Source organism: Tenrec ecaudatus, chromosome 11 (assembly GCF_050624435.1).
Source record: "Tenrec ecaudatus isolate mTenEca1 chromosome 11, mTenEca1.hap1, whole genome shotgun sequence".
Lineage (NCBI taxonomy): Eukaryota > Metazoa > Chordata > Mammalia > Afrosoricida > Tenrecidae > Tenrec > Tenrec ecaudatus.
In genome coordinates, this window is record NC_134540.1 from 47,735,433 (window position 1) to 47,756,036 (window position 20,604).

The 20,604-nt window shown below is 46.6% G+C and overlaps 1 protein-coding gene across 4 annotated transcripts in view; it reads left to right on the forward strand.

Moving 5' to 3' along the window:
- The window catches only part of AKAP11 (A-kinase anchoring protein 11), a 59,831-nt gene extending 41,702 nt beyond the window's left edge, over positions 1–18,129 (forward strand). For 3 of the 4 annotated variants that reach the window (XM_075563027.1, XM_075563026.1, XM_075563028.1), the window contains exons 8-12: positions 2,125–2,286; positions 7,024–7,107; positions 8,045–8,091; positions 12,329–12,489; positions 14,432–18,129. In XM_075563027.1, the coding sequence (XP_075419142.1) occupies positions 2,125–2,286; positions 7,024–7,107; positions 8,045–8,091; positions 12,329–12,489; positions 14,432–14,590 (613 nt within the window). In that variant the 3' untranslated portion in view covers positions 14,591–18,129. The remainder of the gene's footprint in view (positions 1–2,124; positions 2,287–7,023; positions 7,108–8,044; positions 8,092–12,328; positions 12,490–14,431) is intronic. The other variant, XM_075563029.1, reaches the window with a different exon arrangement.
- The last annotated feature ends 2,475 nt before the right edge of the window (positions 18,130–20,604 follow it).

Genomic DNA, 20,604 nt, shown 5'->3' on the forward strand with positions numbered 1-20,604 from the left:
TTCTTGAGTCCTTGGTATCAGCTCCTCATTTTTTCCCCTTTCTTCCTTGCCCCTCTTCCCTCACGAACCCTTGATAATTTAAAAATTATTATGATTTTGTCATGTCTTACACTCTCCGACTTCTCCCTTCACCCATTTTTCTGTTGCCCATCCCCCAGAGAGGGGGGTTATATGTAGATCCTTGTAATCGATTCCCCTTTCTATTCCACCCTCCCTCTACCCTTCCGGTATCACCACTCTCACCACTGGTCCTGAGGGGTTCATCTGTCCTGAATGCCTTGTGTTTCCAGTTCCTATCTGTACCAGTGTACATCCTCTGGTCTAGCCGGGTATGTAAGGTACAATTGGGATCATGATAGTTGGGGGGAGGAAGCATTAAAGAACTAGAGTAAAGTTGTATGTTTCATCATTGCTACACTGTACTCTGACTGGCTCATCTCCCCACGACCCTTCTGTTAAGGAAATGTCTAGTTGCCTACAGATGGGTTTTGGGTCCCCACTCTGCACACCCCCTCACGCACAATGATACAATTTTTTGTTCTTCGATGCCTGATACTTGATCCCTTTGCCACCTCGTGGTCACAGGCTGGTGTGCTTCTTCCATGTGGGCTTTGTTGCTTCTGAGCTAGATGGCTGCTTGTTGATCTTCAAGCCTTTAAGATCCCAGACGCTATATCTTTAGATAGCTGGGCACCATCAGTTTTCTTCACCACATTTGCTTATTCACTCACTTTGTCTTCAGCGATTATGTCAGAAAGTGAGCATCATGGAATGCCAGTTTAAGAGAACAAAGTATTCTTGCATTGAGGGAGTACTTGAGTGGTGGCCCAATGTCCATCTGCTACATTAATGTACACGAGTGCTTCTGTGAAGATTTACAGTATTGGAAACCCTTTGTAGAGTCGCTGTGGGTTGGAATAGCTGTGGCAGTGTGTTTGGTTTTATATCTTAAATACAAAATGAGAATCATTCAAAAGAGGCCAGTTAAGAGCATAGTCTAGGCACCGAAGACACAGAAGTGAATGAATTGTGTAAAAAAAAAATCTCTGTGCTTAGTAATGGAAGAAGACAAACTATAAGGAAGTAAGTAAATTATATAGCACATCATATAGTAATAAGTACCTTGCAGGAAGAGTAAGTTGAAATTAGAAGGTGCTGGTGGTGTGAAGGGCGGGAACTGTGGGGCAAACGTTTAGTTTTGAATGGGGTAGCAGGAAAACCATCCCTGACAGTGACATTTGAGCAAAGAACCCAAAGTAAAGAGAAACTAAGTCATGTGAGAATCTGGATGTTCCAATCAGGGGGTACGATTGTGCATATTTATATTTGGCAAGAGATTATGTGGCTGATGACTTGGGCTCGTAACTCTGATTGGTGTAAAACCATGGGAAGGTTTTGAGCAAACATCTGACATCCAACTTCATGTTTAAAAGCATTGTTTCACCAGTTAGGTTGAGAATAAAGCATGGAGGAGGCAGATAGCCAACAGAACAGTGAATGGCGAAAGAGAGAAGGGTCATGGTGACAGCTCAAATCGTGAAGTGATTTAGCTTATTTTGATACAGACGTGAATAACAGATCAAGGGTCAGAGCCAGACGGTGTTCCCTTTTAGTAGAAAAAAGTAAATATGAACAGCTTTAAGAAGAGTTTGATGAATGATGTCCTGGAGATGGATACAGAATAGCTTATTAAGTAAGTTATTCGTGTTGGTGCATAGCTTTGTTAACTCTGCAGTGAAGGTGCTCTCCAGTGAAGCCTTTCAATTGCTGTTTGCTAGGTACTGTCAAGTCAGATCTGACTCATACCGACCCCACCGCGTCCATCAGAACAAACACTTGCCCACTCCTAAGCCAGCCTCACAATTGCTCTGATTGAGCCCATTGTTGTGGCCACTGGGCCAGTCCTCCTTGAGGATCTTCCTCGGTTTTGATGCCTTTCCACTTTACCAGACCTTTTGCAGGGACTGGTCATTCCTAATAACATGTCCAGTGTATTCTTAGCAGAAACAAAGGGTGAGATGTACCACTGATTTGACTCATGTAGTTTTGGTGTTTTTATCATGAAATTGATAGCCATGTATTTCAGAATCTGATGGTTTCAATTCGATTGTTTTCTTCTTTTAGTGTAAAAGAAAGAGATGACTTTCCGTCAGCGGAGTCGCTCGGTGACCAGCAGAGGACCATGCCCCTCGGGACTGGTGAAGACAGCACTGGTAGCTGGTCCGACCTAAGTTTTGAAGACGAACAGCAGGATGAGAGCAGCAGTTTTCATCATCTGAGTGAAAGGTACCTGGCCTTTGGCAGTTAACGGCATTATTTAATTTCTCAGACTGCAGACTCGAACTACGCATTGGGTGCTTCTGGAAAATTCCCCATGTGGAAACGTGTCATTGCTCTTACACTTGGTTTCATGATTCATATATTTCTAATAGTGTACTAAGTATTACATAATTAGCTGAGTACATCTTCTTTGAATGTGCCAATATGTGATATGAAAAATAATTTCTGCATTTGACTTTATACCTGTTAGGCATTTTCTAGACATTTAATGAACTTTTAAAAGAAAAAACCTTGTTCCTCTTTTTAAAGAGGAAGTTCTCCGCCCCCTGTCCCCTCACTCTTCAGTAGGTAACAAATAGGGAAATTGTCTGTAGACGTATCAAAGAGACCCAGTAACTTTTGCTACTTTTACTTAATATCTTTAGGGGATGATTTCCTGATTGTCTTGCTATTCAGCCACAAAATGACTTAGAGCTTTTATACCTGAATTATTGAAAACATAGACATCAAATCCATTTAAATAAATGCTGTGATTCTTTTATATGCTTTATATGTAATTTTAAAAATATCAGCAGTGTTTGGACTTTATTATGATAAAATGAATGCTCATATTGTTAAGGCATTCCTGAATAACCTATAAGCTCATTTGTCTTAACTGCTGATTAGAAGTAAGAAATACTATTCATAGCTGAGTCTGGGACTGGTGGGACGAGGATCCCATGAGGATTCTTGGACTTGGCCTCTCAGGAAGATAATTGGAGGAGAGGTTGAGCTAGTGTAAGGAAGGAAATGGTCTTTTACACATTGGAAGTCATCGTCCCAGTCCTATGTTTGATGCTCATACTTCTTAAAACCCAGGTTGGAAAAGGCAGTGTTTGAAAGTGGTCGCTCTATGTGGGAGTCTTATCACACATCATGTAATCCTTGTGCATTACTTATCTAGAGGCAGCACACTCTCTGTCATCTTTGAGAAACAGAGGCTGCGAGGACTGGTACGAGAGTTGTAGTTAAGGAAGTACTGGTATTTGAATGGGAGAACTCTGCCTAGAGGCTACTCTCCTTGCCACCGTTGAGTTTTTGCCAAATTGTAGCCACTCTGTAGGACAGATAGACCTGCCCTTGAGGGTTTCTGAGGCTGGGAAGCTTTTACAGGAGCACAACGCCCATCTTTCTTCCACGGAGCCACTGGTGGGTCCAAATTGCCGTGCTTGTAGCCCAACACGTCACCCACTACATCCCCGGGACTCCTTCAGACGGGGGCTGGTGACATTCACGGAGCCACTTGAACCACTCTACAGAATGCTGCCTACTTTGATCGCCAGGGAGGAATCAGCCAGGCTCTGTCTTCGTGTCTTTCCTTGTTCGTGCTTTTAGTGAGCGATGTGCCCATTATCTGTGGGAGACTCAGAATGACACTGAAATAAAATCTTGTTAACAAAGCCCAGCATTTAGAAGGACCGATCGATTCGGGCTGAGGACAACATGATTCTCCTTAACATGGGTAAATGCTTTCAGGGCTAGCACATTAATTATTTGCATTCAGGAGGGGGAACCTTGTATTTTGTCAGAGAAAGAATTGCTGGTTTAATTTGCCACAGTCAGACCACAGCATGAGCTAGCAGCATTATGGGAATTAAGGTACAGGCATTGTACCTGATGGTACATTTTCATCCAGGGCTGGTGGGGTGCTTGTGAACTACAGTTCCCAGAGCCTCAGCTCCCAGAGATCAAGATTCATTGGGGTCGTGCTGAGTCTGCTTGTGGGATAAAGCACGTCAGGTGGCTGAATGCAGGCCATCCTGGAAGATGTGTTGCTGTGCACATTACATCTTTTGATGCGCCTGCTGCCCCTTTCTGGTGCGGAGATCAGGACAAGAAAGAAGAGGCTTATTTGGACACACCTTGCACTTCGGCTTTAAGGAAGTTCAGTACATGGGAGCACCTTAAAAACACACAGTAGCTTCAAATTGTCCGAAGTCTTCTGAAGGGAAAGTATAATTATTTGATCAGGAAAAGGGCTTTTCTATATAGTGAATTCCTTAAAGGATTTCAGACACATTGTGAGCTTCTTGGGCATTGCCAAGTATATTAGGGAAGCGACGAGTCAGACTTGGAGCGCTTTGGAGCTGATTTTTACGACATGTGCCAGAATTGGCTTCATACACGTCAAAGCCACAGCAAGAATGTCAGTGCTTGACTACCCTCGGCTTGAGGGCAGCAGTGTGCCTGGAAGGAGAGGGAGGCGGAAAAGAACCCGATGGCAGCAGGAGACGGTGATCAAGGGTGGCACAAGGAAGGGTGACGGCAGGCAGTCGCCTGCTTTCATGTGTGGTTAGAGCAGCGTGTTTGGCCTGGGGTAGGTGGTAGGTGCTGTAGAGCTGGGTCTGACGCCTCGTACACAGAAGGTACCACACTGGGATGATGCTTGGGTAGTCCCGGCTCGGCGCTGCTGTTCTGTAGTTACTACTAGTGAATTGTTTTCCAAGCACCCCGGTTAGATGAAAACTTATATGGTCCCCCTTTTAGATAAGGCATTGGATAAAGAATTGACTTCAAATCTGACCCCTTTTGAAGTGTGTAAGGGAACAGGGACCAGGGTTGTATACGAGGAGCTTAAGTTTTGTCTTTATATTGTTTTAGTGTATTTTTTCAGTTTCACCTAATACTTAAGATGATAGATAAAAAGTTAAAGGAAAGAATCATTGTTATTAGGATATGGGTAAGGATTTAAATGTTCTGTTTTTCATTTCTTACATAGTTATCCTAATTAATAGCAATAAATAGTGTTTGGGATCATTCATTTTCTCTTCCTCCCTGGGTCCAGCTGTCTGTACCTTCTGTGTTTTTATATTTCCTCAAGTTTGGTTTCTCTGACAACAGATGATGTTAACCAAACTGGGGTTGTTTCAGTGGTTCAATAATAGAGTTATTTTTGTTAGAGCATATAATCGGCCCTCTATCTGTGGGTGCTGCATCTGGATTCAACCAACTGTGGATTGGAAAGCTTGTGGGGAGGGAGTGGGAAGCAATTAGGTGGTCGAAGCAATCTGGAGATGATTTAAAGAGTGCCACATAGGAAGGAGCTTTAGTGGGTTACTCTGTGGGCTGCTAACCACAAAGTCTGCAGTTCGAAACCACCAGCTGCCCTGCGGGAGAAAGAAGGAGGCCTTCTACTCTCATAAAAGTTACAGCCTCAGAAACCCACGGAGGCAGGTCTGCTCTGCCCGTAGGTAGGAATTAACCCAATGGCAGTGAGTTTGGTTTGGTGTGGAGAATGAGCGGAGACTATATGTAAATAGTTTGCCGCTTTTTACTAGGCTCTTGGGAAATCCAGGGATTTTAGTGTTGAGAGGTGGGGAGGATTTTGGACAGTCCTCCTGGTCGCTGAAGGATGTGTATTAAAAAGACACTGCTCAGTTTTAACTTTTAGTTTCTAATGCACTATGATTTTCTTTGAGACAGTTTGGTAATGCTAAAGTGACTAGAAGGGGCCTTGGTGGCACAGTGGGTTAAGCATTTGGTTGCTGGCTGCAAGGTTGGCTATTTGAAGCCACCAGCGCTGCTCCAGAGAGATGTGCTGCTTCAGAGAGTTCATCTGGGAACCCACAGGGCCAGTTCTGCCCTGTCCGTGGGGGTCTATGAGTCAGAACTGACCTGATGGCAGTGGGTTTTAAAGAGTGAATATAGATTTGTAAATTGTTGAAAATGTTTGTTTTGGGTGGGGCAATTTTGTCAATATTTATCTACATATGTAAAGTGTTTATACACTATTTCCCTTTTTAGAACCCAAAATTTGATTTTTATAATGCCTGGTCTTATGCACCCTCATATTGGATATATCACTGCTTGTCACTGCAAACTAATGTGCTTACTAATTATTTTAATGGTTAGAATTTTAAAAGTTGCATGTTGGAGGTTTAAGCCTGAACATTTTACATTTAATTTTGTTTCAGAATATAGTTGCTTTTTAAAAAATTGCTTTGCAGTAGTTTTAGACTGTACTTGCTTTCGTAGACTGTGTTATCGATATCGCTCTTGCTTTTTACCTTTTTCTTTTCATCAGGGAGTGTAAAACTGCGTGGCATAAGTTACTGGCCGGGCAGACCAGTGTAATTCTTGACCCGCCCTTTCTCACTGTGGCTGTATTCTAAGGAGCACACACGTTACGGCCACGGTTGCATGATGCACACTGTCTGGAGAAAGGTGGTTGCCAGAGTACTTAAAGTCAGCAGACAGCGGGTTAGACAAGGCCATGGGGGACTGGATCTCGGTGACTTCGTCCCACCCGCCACGAGGCCTGTCACTCGTTCATCCCATCTAAAGACCTGTGAGAAAGTTGCCTATTAAAAATTCCGTTTAAACTGTCCCCAAACTGGAAAGCATTGGTTTTCCCAGTTATCACCCGAGTGTGCCACGGGTGTGTCAGTGTGAGAGTTCTTACCTTGTGCGGCTATTTTCTGCTCTGAAATGCCATGTGCTGTATCACTCTGTCCAAGAACTGGAGTTTAGAATAGTTTGTGTGGCTTTCTGAGGACTGGGAAACTCCTGAATACCTGAATATCCCAAGTCCCACCTAGAGTAGCGCTCCTGGTCTCTCTCTGCCTCCGGGGATGCTCCACCCCTGGTGGCAGCTCCTGACCGTCTGCAGTGGTCACGGGCCGCAGCTGCTCTCAGAAGGACGAAGGGCGCGTCACCCTCCAGCGTCGTCTCTGGTTCAGCTCTGTTCTCTTCTTCCCCTGGCAGTCCTGGTAACAGCAGTAGCTGGAGCAGTCTTGGTTTAGAAGGAGATTTATATGAGGACAATTTATCCTTTCCAACATCAGACAGGTTGGTCCAGACCAGACACTGAAAAACTGACGAGTCTTTCACCACTAATGCATGAGTCATATAAAAAACATGTGGGTCACAGTGCAACATGTATCAACCTGCTTTTCTCCTATGTTTTGACATGATTCTGCTTGATCAATTTACATCTAACGGAAAAATCCAACTACGCTGAGTTGGCTGACATCTAATTGCAAAGTGGGTCACTCTTATGCATGTGCTTGCTCCGTCTCATTCTACCAATCATTCATTTACAAAGAGCTTGCTTCCTACAGAATTTCTGGTTTTGTTTTTGTTTCTGTATGTAGTTTTATTTAATATATTTGAAAAGTATAGGGTCAGTGCACTCTGTTGAAGCCTATGTATAAATGACATAATGAGAAGCATTAAGAAATGCCCAATTACTGTGGAATTCCATGGTATTCAAATGCCATGTTCTCTAAAACCAAATTGGTAGAGCATCTTGGCTGTGAATTTCACTTGATGAAGTCATTTGGTACTTTAAGCCATGGAGGAGAACCATGGTGAACAATGAGTGGTTAGCATTTGGCTGCTACCTGGAAGGTCAGTGGTTCAAGGCCATCAGCTACTTACTCCCCTGAGAAAGATGTGGCAGCCAAGTGGGCAGTTCCACTCTGCCCTGCAGAGTGCCTGTGAGTCGGAATCGACTTGATGGCCGTGGGTTTTGGCTTTTCATTTTCATTGAAAGGTAGGACTTTTTGATTATTGATAGATAAGTTATCTTGGGGCATCATTTGCAATTCACATTTGAACACGAAATGGTGTGAGAAGCAAAGCTTCCTTTTGCATCGCCATTCTCTCCTTTCTAAATGTCATACTTCGTATCGAACATGCCTTACTGCGTTTTAAGAATTGGTTTTAAGACCATCACTAATTAAAGCTTTTTTTTTTAACTGCTTCTGCTATTTTATTGAAAAAGTGATGAACCTGCTGATAAAGACGAAGAGCATGGGGCCGATGTAGAAGGTAATCGACATTTTGTACTTTCCTGGGTGTTCCCTGGTTTTGTCGTGTGTCGGTCAGTAACGTTTGTGTTGGTGCGATTTCACCTGAGGGAGCCCTGTGTGAGTTGTGTGAGACTGCAGCAGTCAGAGTGTTCTTGTCTGCCTTTCCCTCTTCGGTCCAGGTTTCTTGTTGCACACCCCTCTGGGTTGCTGAACTAATGGAAGTACTCAGTGATGTAAATACTGAAATATTTGGGGAGGAGTAGTCAGTTATTTGAGAGAGAATATTTAGAAGCATGTTATTCAAAGCACAAATTCCAAAACCTTTGCTCCGATTGTGCAGAGTGTTGTTTGCTGCCACGGTATCAGCTCTCCACTCATGATGTCCTTAGACTCAGTCACAGACGTGCTGTCGCCCGTCAGCCCTGTGCCTCCCCAGGACTGCTTGTGGGCCAGACTTGTGACCCATTGAATTTTCATTGGCTCAAGTTTCCGAAGCATTTCACCAGCCCTTTCTTTCTGGTCTTAGCCCCATACAGGCCTCCTTTGATGTAATGATTTATTATAAATCCATGGTGTATTATTGGAATAGTTACTTTCTTCCTTCCAAACCTATAATTTCTGAAATGAGTTGTTAATGCCAAACTTGCATGAATCAATAAATAAAACCCAATAAATAAATATTTCTAAGTCACTTCATCCCTTCATCAACCCCAGCCCTATATTACAACCCCCACCCACCCCTCATACCGACCCCTGGATGTTTTCCAGTCTCCCCATAATGAACGTCGTTCCAGACACAACACGGGTTCTAGAGTTTTGAGTTACGGTTTGTAATCTTATTCAGATATGTTAGCGTGTCCAAATGAATCTGGTCATTTTTCATGTTGAAAATTGAATTCCATTAATATTTAGGTGGCAGAATCATTCCCTCTCCCCAAATCTTTTCCTTAATTATGAAAATACCATTAGAGGCACGTAAGACAATATGCATCCTGCTTGAAGACGGTTGTTTCTGAGCCCAGTGATGTTGATTTCTCGTCACTGTTCCGTGGAGGTGGGAAAACGGTGTGTGCTGAGGTTCACTCCGTGACCCCGGAACTTTGGGCTGTCTTCCTCACCCAGGGGCATGGCCTGTTTAGCAGTCACGTAATGTGGCTGCAGGAGACGTTGAGCTAAAATCTCAGATTTAAGATTATTATTTTTTAAATGCTGATATTTCTTGTTAAATAGACACACTTCCTGTAAGGTTCCTAAGAAGTATTTTCTTCTTGTGAGATAGTTAAAAGCAGGGATATTGTTTTAGAAGTATTGATAGGCTCTATGTAATATTTCTTTTTGTTCACTGAAGAAGTTGAGCTTTATCTAGAAAAACTTTGTATTTTGCCTAAATATAACCTGTGAACAAAATGATCCCACAGACTTTATGTGGTATTAACGCAGGTGAAGGTTTCTCCTCCCCCTTAATGAACTTGTTATTATTTACTAATATCACTGAAAGATGTTTAGGAGAAAGAAGTTAATATAAATATGAAATTCATTAACAAGAGCTCAAACTTTTCCTTCTGGCACTAGCCAGCTATTGAAGGTTCTCTTGTGATCCGTGGAAATGAATGCGTCAGTTAATGTGTTGTTGTTACTGTTCGGTGCACCGAGTCATAGTGACCGTGCACCAAAGAACAGGACACTGGCCTGGCCTGCCACCGTCCTCGCAGTTGGGATCCTTGAGCCCATCGTGGCAACCACTGTTTCTGTCCATCTGGTTGAGGGTCATACGTAGACTCGCCGTCATTCCGCTTTTGCTATCATGTCTAAGTTATAACACTTTATGTCTGGTCAAGGAAAAAAGTGTAAATTAGGGGATAGATTGATTGAGCTTACAGAAAAATCCCAACTGGTGGAAATTCCAAGACAACAAATCTCGATTTCTTTCTTTGCAAGTGTGTGTGTGCACAGGCAGTTACAACATGCCAGTCCAGTCCTTTACTGTCTGCCAACTTGTCTTCAAGGTTCCTGCCAGACCTGACAGCCGGGATCCCTGAACTGAGTACCCATCCAGAGTAGCCGGAGAGAGGCCTTGGTTCCAAAGCCACACCTACTGCCCCGAGCAACCCTCTTTAGGGTTTCCGAGACTGCAGATCTTTGCGGGAACAGATAGCCTCATCTTTCTCCCAAGGACCAGCTGGTGGGTTTGAACTACCAACCTTGCAGTTGGCAGTTCAACACTTAACTCGACAGCCCAGCAAGGCTCCTTCCATGTTATAAAACTGCAGGATTTATAAAATGGCCTGGAGACCTTACTGTACCTAGTGCACCAGATGCATTTTATAGCTGGAAGTCAATGAGGGGTGGAGAGCAAGGACATGAAGTTCATTTTAAGATGATAATGCAGGCCACATTTTCGTAAAATAAACAATTAGGGGCCAACACATGTGTTGGAAATGATGAGTACCAACCTAGAACAGTAGCTCTGTAGTTACCCTATAAATTGTAAAATAATACCAAAAAATAAGGCAAAACAAAAGGCCACCCCTCCACAGTATTTATTTCCATTAATGGGACAAGTTGCCAAGCTGTCCCCAGCAGGCATCCCCTCATAGTGTGGGAGGGCCCGTGTCTGGCACACAGCTCTGCTTACTGCTCTGCCGTCAGGAAGCCAGGTTGCTGAACACATGCCGCTCCAAAAGCACAAAGCACCCACTGCCGGCGAGTGCATTCTGGCCCACAGTGACCCCATGGAGCTGCATAGAACGTCTTTTCGAGCTTTTCTGGCTGTACATCTTTGGGGAGCAGACTGCTCCCATTTTTCTCCTGGGAGTGGCTGGTGGATTTGGCCTGACAACATTTCAATAGTGGATGCTTTCGCCACGGTGCTCCCAGGGCTCCCAAATCCATGCTGTTGGCCCAGAGAGGATGCATTGTGTAGTCAAAGGAGATTCAACTATGTTTTCACAGGGAGGAAACAAACTTGAGAGGAGCATTTCTGCTCCGATTTAAGGAACCTAAGTGACTGTTGTTTGGCTCTTTTCTTTGTTTGCATTTTGCCTGAAGAGTGAGCTGAGAAAGCTGGGAGCCAGACTGCCTGTGCGCATCCTGGTCCAGCCACTTCCTTGCTGTAAGCCCTTGATTTCCCTTGACCTCAGTTTCCTCATCTTCAAGCAGTAGTGATGGAAGTTCCCAGGTGGATGCTGACTCTTAGCAGCCCTGAGAACTGTCCTTGTGAGTTTCTGAGACTGTAACTCTTTATGGGAGTAGAAAGCCCTGTCTTTCTCCTGAGGACTGACGATGGTTTTGAACTGCTGGCCTTTTGGTTGGCAGCTCAGTGGATAACCCCTAATGCCACCAGGGTTCCTGTGCGGACTAAAGAAGGAGTTTAGCAGAGTGGCTAGATGGAACGTGTGCTCTGTCTGTGTTTGCTGCAGTTCAGTGCTGTGGAGTCAGCACAACAGAACGAAACCCTGCCTGGGCCTCCACCGTCCTCACAGCTGGTCCTTTGTCTTAGCACACTGGTGCTGCCACTGTGCTCATCCATGCCCTCTTTCACCCACCCCTCTACTTGCCAAATGTGCCGTACCGACACTTCTCCTGATAACAGGTCCAAAGTACCTGATCTGAAGCCTGGCCCCCCGTGTTTCTAAGGAAGACACCTACCAGTCTGTTCTTCTGACAGTTTGTGGTATAATCAGTCTTCTTTGCCAGCGCCATAATCCATATGCTTCCATTCTTCGGAGTCTTCCTTATTCACTCCCCAGCGATGGGAGGCCATTGGAAATACCCTGGCGTGGTCAGGTGCACCCTAGTCTTCAAGGGGACGGCTTGTCTTTTTAACACTTTAAAAGAGGCCCTTTTCAAATAGTCCAGGATGCTTGCTTAAAGCCCGTATTTTAATCTGAGGTCTTTACTTCTGTGTTGTCTTCATATTTTTATTATGAAGATGGTTATTGTGAACTTTTATTTGCTCTCTTATGTCCAGATCATAATCTCACATACATTAGAACACTCATAGTCCTGGAATTCAGTATATCAGATGAATGTGCTGCATTTGTTCTTTTGGTAAATATGCAAAGATATTTTGTTGTTTCCATACTATTTTGCAGAAATGGTTTAGTTGCTGTTATGTGTTTTAGATAGGATTGCTTTACCCCCAGCATTTATTGGAAACTTAATAAATGAAAAACATGTATAAGTACTTAGAAACCAGAGTATTATGTTGAATCCACCAGTTTCGTGTCCCTGTACTGTTTACACTTAAACACTAGGTTTGGGGCATGATGGAAAGGCTCTGCGGATTACAAACGTTGACATGGAGCTGTGTCCCGTCGACCCCCAGCTGAGGCTGATCCTGCAGTGGCTCGTTGCCTCTGAGGCTGAAGTTGAAGAACTGTACGTCCACGACTCAGCCAAGAAGGAGTTCATACTGGTAAGTGTCTATCGTGGGACGGACGAGAGGTGCCATGCGCTGTCTAGGAAGTCGCTTGTTGTTGTAGTCGAGAAGTTACGTTCTCAGACCGTTGAGACCAGTGTCTGGGTTTAGATCTCTGCTCTGCCAACCTCTGAGCAGTATCACTTTGGGCAGGTTAACCATGTGCCTCCATTTTCCTTCTTGCACGGTACAGATGAGGGTAGAAGGTTCTTTGCAGGGGTTTGTGAGGATTGAAGTACTTTAAGAATACTGAGTGACGCCTACCAAGTTCTCAAAAGTTAGGTGTTCTTAATCATTTTAAGTGCTTGTCATGTGGAAGATGGAGTTATATTTAACTGATTCAGAATTGAGGCTAGTAATTAGCACATCTCTTTCTCTGCTAATCCAGTTTCATTGTATGAGAAGCTGGCACAATCAAAATCCAGGAAAACTTTAAACATCTGACAGCATTTGGATCTGATGCCCTGACAGGTTGCTCTTCTTGAGCACCTGGGAGGTGCCGAACACATCAGTCATGGTCTTCCCTTCATTGTCTTGAGCTGTGCGTGCCAGGATTTTCCTTACTGTGACCTTGATTTGCTTACTCTGCATTTCTGCCATTGAATTTACCTTTTAGAATTTTCTAGTTAAAAAACAAAGGTGCTCTCGAGTCCGTGTGGCTTCGTAGTGTAGAAGCCCCCCTCAGAGTAGCCGTGCCCCTCGGGACTCTCGGGCTGGTCCTGCAGAAGAGCCCTTCTTCTCAGCCTCCCTCGGGTGAACTTGAGCCTCCGCCTTGTTGGTGAGCAGGCGAGGGTGTTCATGGGGCTCCACTCCCGGGGAAGGGGGCTCAGACGGAGAACGTAGGGCAGGAAGAGGTGCTTTGGAAGTGACTGGCCGTGCTCAGGGGAGAAGACAGGAGGGACAAGTACCAGCCCTTCCTGAGAGCCACACTGTAGGGGCTCTCTTCCTTCCCCTGCTCTGACGCTCACCCTGCCCCGCATGGCACTCTGCACCGTGCCAGGGTCCGTAATCTGTCTACGGCACCATGCTACGGAAGGTCACAGGGTACCACAGCCAGGATCAGAGGGTATTCAGGGTACATCTGTGGGCCCTCCCAACAGCACTGGTCCTCAGTCCCTCAGTAACAGTTGGCCCCTTGGCCTCGGCCCCGGCCTCCGTGGTCCAGGAAGCTGGCCAGTGCTCTGCCTCCAGTCAAGGTCTCCGCCCTGTCAGACAGGACCCTCGTTCCCCTTTCCTGATGGTCCCGGGGCTCCCTCCATGCTTCTGAGACGCCCACCAAGCCCCTACGAGTGTCTCACGCCCTAGTTGTGCACGAGTTCAACTTGCCTGGAGAGAGGAGCCATTCGGAGTAACGTCACTTCTCCAGTTACAGGCATTTCATTGATTTTTAATAAAAGGAAAACAAGTGAGTGAAGGCACGTTCTGATTGGTGAAGCGGAGTTAGGGGAACCTGTGTTTCCCTCGCACCCCACGTTTGGAACCTAGCATTTGCTCGCCTTGGAAAGCCTTGTTTCGGTTGAGTCAGGAGTGTATTTTCCAGACCCACCGCCCCAGCCCGCCTCCAGGCACACACCCTTTATGTTGTAGAAGGAAGATTCTCACCCTTTTATTAGACTTGCCGTGGTCCTTAAGTCCTTCATGCTCTGACCTGGGCGTGTGGCAGATGCCTGCAGTCAGGACGTGGGTTTCCTGCAGAAAGGCATCCTCCGCCCCCCCCAGCCAGGCTTTTCGGGTAGGTACAGTTTGTCATTGCCGTTCCGTGGAGAAGAGTAGTTAGGGAGGCCAGGGAGGAAGGATGCTTCATTTGGGGCCGGGGGTGGTGGCTTGTCATTTAATTGGGAACCACAGGCTGTTTGCGTCCTCTGATGTGACAAACAGAGGAAAGCCTTGTCTTCAGATGGCTTGTGACGAGCGTTTGGCACACCTTTCCTTCTCCTAGCTTTCGGAACGACTACAAGAAAGAGGCTGGAAGGTGGGCGACGTCCTGCAGGCCGTGCTGAGATACTACGAAGGGCTGGAGAAGGCCGCCCCCGAGCAGCGATGCCAGCCTCTGTTCGACTGGCTCGTGGAAGCGGCAGAGCAGGCGTCACCCCAGTAGGGCTGATGACCTGTTTGAGAGGGACGCCCGGGTAAAACTTGCACAGAGAATGCTGATTCACTTTGAGAGGAAAGTAAATAGAGCTTTTTAAACTGCGCGTGTTCCACAGTGTAAATAGTTCATACTTTTGTAATCTCCGTTCCAATGCTACCTTCATTTATTCTTCCGTCCACGTGTATTGTGCGCAGACCCTAACGACGTGTCTAGAAAGGGAGGTCTCAACATGAGGGTCCCCTAGCGTGCTCTCCGCATCCACCTAGTGCTGCTAGAAACGGCACCCCGCCGTGTCCGAGGACAGGGTACGGGAAAAGCGCTGCAACTGCGCGTGGAGCAACAGGCGTGCTCCTGCAAGCCAAGCATCTCCCAAGATCACTAATCTGACACCACATAATAAAGCCGCAGCTAACTTCATGCATCTGCAAGATTTTGGGGGGTCCTGTTTTTAAAAACCTGCTTTGATTTCATAGCTGTTTTCAGTTCCCCACACCATTTCTCTCCAGAAATGTTCCTTAGTATTTTAGGTTCTACAGACACTGTAGATGACTGTCTCCACAGCCCGTCATCAGGTGACATTATTTACTAATGCTGCCGATCATTCGGGGTGACCGAGTCTGTGTGCGTGTGACCTAGCGCGGGGGCAGTATTATCCTCTGGTGTTTTACCCACTGTTCAGATGAAAGAGGTGCTTCAAGGAAAGTTCTCTGTAGAGAGGGTGGAGTAAGCACTTTCATTTCTGTGTCACTATTTTGGGTCCCCTCACTCCAAATGAACATTCAAGTGGCGAAACTTGTTGAAGATTGGAAAATTAATAAGGAGATGACTTTGGGGAGGTCTAGTAACAGTGACCATTTTTACTGTGGATTTTTCCTTAAGTCCTCTTCCCCCACCTTCCCCTCACCCCCCTTTCCAGCAAGGTTTTTCCTAGAAAAATGTGGGGTTTTTTTGGGGGGGTGTTCTATTGCCATGGTCTTTCTGGACTTTGCATTTTCTATAGCTTTGCTTTAGAAACTGCAAGCTGACACGGTTAGAGGAGCAAGATTGTGTCCTGGTCCTGACTGGGTGTGATCGTGTGAGCGTGTGGTTCTTCCCTGGGGAATTTTGCGATCTGCGGTAAGTCACTTTGGGCAGGGACTTGGATTTTGCTTCCTTAAATTTCCTTTTTTCCTGAGCACCGACTGTTCTAGAGGCTGCACACAGCATGGGAGTCGAGGGGCGGAGAACCGGGACACTTAAATAACTTTGAATGAATAAATACGGTAGAGGAGTGTGTTTCATACTGAGACAGGTGTCTGCTTTTTAAGAAGAATGCCAAGAGCTATCAGAATATTTTCTGAGGGCACACGCTCAGCTTTGGATATTTAAAACTCCGCAGCATAGAAAGAGAGCAAGGTCTCAACAAGTGTCTGTTTGCTGCAGTTCCCTCAAGTGTTTGACAAGGGAGGCGTGCAGGAGATGCCAATGCAGAATGGGCAGTCATCCGGGGCCGGGAATGCTTGCCCTCGCTAACTAGAACATGCACTAGTGGATTCTGAACTGTAGTGCTTTTTTAAAGTAAATATATTAACTATCACCTTGTGTTTAAAAACCTGGTCACATGTATGTTTGATCAACAGCAAAACAGTTAGGAATTTCTTTTAAGCTAATGTGACAACGTTATTAGTACTTGGAGATGCTTCTGTTGCTTTCTGCTCGGGCAAACATCATTCTGAGGTGAAGTGTCCCCATATCCTTGTTTCCTTTGTGTTCCTGGGAGCTGCGCGGCGGCGCGTCCACGTGTCACCGCCGCACTTGGCTGGAAGGGCGGGTCAGGAGTAGCAAGCACAGCCACTGTTGTGTCCGCTCTGGGCAAGGGCCCGGAGGAAACGCCGAGTGTTGACAGGCTGAGAGACGCGGAGGCAAGCTGCTACTCGGCATGTCTTCTCATGGAGCAGAGTCTACGCGGGCCAGTTTCCAACGGCGCTCTCGGTCGCCTGGCTGGCTCAGCTCTGCGCCGGGAGCAGCCCTCACTGCCGTTGGGCTCAGGCCGCTGCCTGCCGTGGTTACGGTGGAGGATTGCCAGTGGCATTCAGCCCACTGCTCTGCTGACCCATCCCCGAGCCATGCAAGACACCCGACAGGGTTTTTGTTTTCTTCAGAACATTGTGTTTTAGTCTGAAACGTGATATTTCATATGCTCCAATTCGCTAAGTCAAGTTTAAATTACATTTGTATTTTGGACGTAGGCTTATTTTGAGAATATCCCCTGATTTCTAGAAAGGAATGCTTCATTTTTAAATCACCGGAGAAAATGACAGTATCTGTTGCCCCTTTGCAGTGATTTAATGGAAGTGCTACCACTCAGTCAATGCAAGAGGGCTTCACCAAGTCCGTGGGAAAAGAGGAATGGGAAGTTGCTGGAGTTTCCCACATACTTTCTGAAGCCTCCTCATAGGTGTGGTAACATCTTTCTGCTTGGAAACATATTCCTTTGACCCTTCCAGAAATTTGATGCCAGTCAGTTCAATTCAGAATACTCTCCCTTCCCTTCAGCAAGGCTCTTAGGTTGCTGGCAGGAGAACGTAGCCGCCTCCTGAGTGCACCCCGTGAAAGGGCGCGCTCTCGGGCCTGTGGCCCAGTGCTCCACTGCCCATCTGTCCCATGGGCGAGCCAGACGCCAGTGTCTGCTTGGATCCGTGCTTATTCGGGAAGCTCCTCCTCCAGCAGGCAGACTGCCGCGTGTCCTCAGCACATCCTTTTACATTTTACAGTTTTGAATTTTGACATGTTGAAAATTCCACGCAACACCCCCCCACCCCCTTTCCTCTTTTAAATAACGTTTCCGTACTCAGGGTGTAGGGAAAACCACTCTCCGTGTGAAACCCTGCCTTCCTGGCGCCGCGCAGGAGAGTCAGCTGAGCGCCTGAGCACTCTGCTGAAGTGAAGTGCGTTTTTGCCCCTTGTTTTCTGCACAATGCCCTCCAAGCCTTTATTCGTCGACTGTATTCCTGCTCGGAAGGGGCGGGTACAGTATTAGTCACTCGTGTCACTTTATTTATTTATTGTTCCTTACCATCCATGTACATTCCTTTTGTATGGGAGAGTCGTAGCTGTAGATGGTTGTTCTTGGGTTTGGGTTGTACTGTTTGAAGACTGTTTAATATCAGGCTTTACTATTGCTGGGTTCGCTACCTTTGGTTACTTGTGCAGTGTTAACAGTAATCCAGACTCTTGTTTAATCTACCTGATATGTGTCAAAAGCAGCTTTGAGTAATTGTAGCTGTTTATTTGACTCTGCTGAATTAATTACATTAAGATCTTGTACTCTGTAGCAGTAAACTTTGTTTTCCTTCCCTATTCGGTAACTTAATGTGTTCATTTACCAAACTAGGAACTTCAGAATGCACTAAAAACATTTTTAAAAATTGGTTTTAGCTGTGACTTAAATGACTTATGTAATAATTTGCAATTAATTGTTCTTTTAACTTTTATCTTGTTTAAGCCTGTGATCTTTCCTCCCCAACTAAAAATCCTCCAATAAATGTAAGAGATGCCTGGCCTTGGATTATGTTCTCTGATGTCTCCTGAACTGATTTATCAGTGGTGTACGGGGGGCCCTGGATCAGAAGACCTCCAAGGATCTAATGTTCACATCATGTCTTTGAAGAACAAGACCCGGACCTCCCTCTGGACTGCTGTGGACTGGCGTTTCCCAGGGGCAATGTCGCCCCCTGGTGGGTGTGGGAACAGGCAGAAGCCTGGATTATGGGCTGTGGCACAAACACTTTTAATTGTCAGAATGGCGCAGAGTTATTCTCCCAGCCCCCTGAAGAGGGCGATAGGCACAGTAAGTCTGGGAGCCTGTGCCCTGGGTGCTGACCTAAGTGACTTGAAAAGCTTACTGTCCATTCCGTTTTGAATTTCAGGTAGAGTCAAATGATTGTGATTGCTTTGAATATTAACTTGGTTATGAACTCTTGTGGCATGGACTTAGCACGCCACTCCTTCCTTAGTACCTAGAGGACCACTGCTCGTGACCCTGTTGGGAAAGCATCGGGCTGTTCAGACCCACCAGCCGCTTCTTGGGAGAAGGATGAGGCAGGCAGATGCAGAGTTTCCAGGTAGGGCCATGGCGTGTGGCACCCCTGACACACACACACACACACACACACACACACACACACACACTCTGCATGCAAGGAGCCCTGGCGGGGCTGTCAGGTGAGCGTTGGCCGCAGCTCAAGCCCATTCGCCTTGCAAGGTCAAATGATGTCTGTTCCCGCCAAGACTTGCCGCCCTGGCAACCCTGGACAGGGCCATGACTAGGGATCAAGTCAGGGCGCTAGGTTTGTGTGGACTTGCCTTTGCTTCCTTCGATGGTGCTTCTGCCGCACGGTGCGCGGAGACCTGGGTGCTGCCTGGCTGTCACTCGTGGCATTCAGTCGGTGTCTCCTTGTGGAAGCCTTGAAGTTAGGCCAGGCCAGCCTAACTTTTCTTGAATGTGTTGAAATGCTTGCAAAGAATGGTAGCAAAGAATGGAAGTTTGGGGTGTCAGTACAGCCCAAACCGACGCCGAACTCACTGCCACCGAGTCAGTTCCCACTCACAGCCACCCTCCAGGGCAGAGGAGAGCTCTCCCGTGGGCCCGAGACGGGAACTCTGGACAGAGTGCAGTTCTCTCCCTTGGAGCAGCTGGTGGGTGTGAACTGCTGGCTGTGCGCTTAGCAGCCCAATGCATAACCACAGGGCCACCAGGCCACCTCAAGTGCACCCCAGTGCCAAAGGAGAAAACAGATGCCACAGCCTGGGATGCCCAAAGGGCAATGGGAGTGGGCAGTTGTGACAGGACATTTGTAGTGTTACCCACTGAGACAGGTGTGCTCTGTCACCTGAACACGTAATCAGCAGGGAACGCGGGAGGGTAGGGGTAGGACTTGGACGCCTCAGACTGTGAAAGTGTGTGTGAGCCGGAGAGACCGCAACTCGGCCGCGGGTCTGTGCCACTGCATGACGGGGGAGGAGTGAACATATTGACAGGCCCCAAACCACCTGTCTTCGCTCACCCTTCCAAAATCACAAAAGCAAAACAACGTTGTAGTTCGTAATCCAAGATCAATGGTAGGTTTGTGCTTTTGAAGCCCCCCTCCATGAACTGGTCCAGCACCCCCAGGGAGCAGAGTCCCCTACTTTGGGGACCACTGAAAGCCTTTTGCAGCACAATTGATAGCAGGGAGACTAGAGGATGACTAAGGATCACTTACTGCCTGGGAATGGGTCTTGCCATCCCCCCCCCCCCCACTTTCTCACTTTCCTCTGGCGCCTTAGGACAAAGCGAGAACAAGTGACCATCCGGGCAGCTCCAGATTCTCCACACTGCCCTGCAGGACAGAGCAGAGCTGTACCTCAGAGGCTGCTTTTTGGAAATAACTGACCAGGCCTTTCTTGGGAGGTGCTTCCAGTGGATTTGGACTTCCAACCTCTTTGGTTCACAGCCAAGCAAAGCACATCAGCTGTGAGCTCCACAGCGGGGCCTGCTTGGGGGCAGGCAGGCCCATGTCCTGACTGGAATGGTTGAACACATAGTCTTCGGAGAGGATCGAAGGCCCACCGTTCACACCCCTCCCAAGCCCTTTCTTTTTCAAAACAGCCCTCCTTAGTAGTTTCCTTGATAAAGGATTCACACACCATCACGCACTTGCATGGTTAAATCGCTTCATAGATGATTTGTATGTACGTCGTCACAGTCAGCTTTGGTGCTCCCCCCCCCCCCCCCGCATTCATTGTTTCTAAACCACTGTGTCAGTTATTGTCTCTCTGCGCTGCCTTCTGTGTGTGCTTCACACACTGGAAACCCAACAAACAAGAAACAAAATGGCAAGAAGGAACTAATATAAAGATAAAAATACAAGTACAGAGTAATAAAGAAAAGACCACTACCAATATTGAAAAAGCCGGAGAAGAAATTATCTGTCCTGAAACAAGTGAGAGATACCTGAGCCTAGAGCAAACTCAGGTTGGGTCAAGAGGGAGGCCAGCTG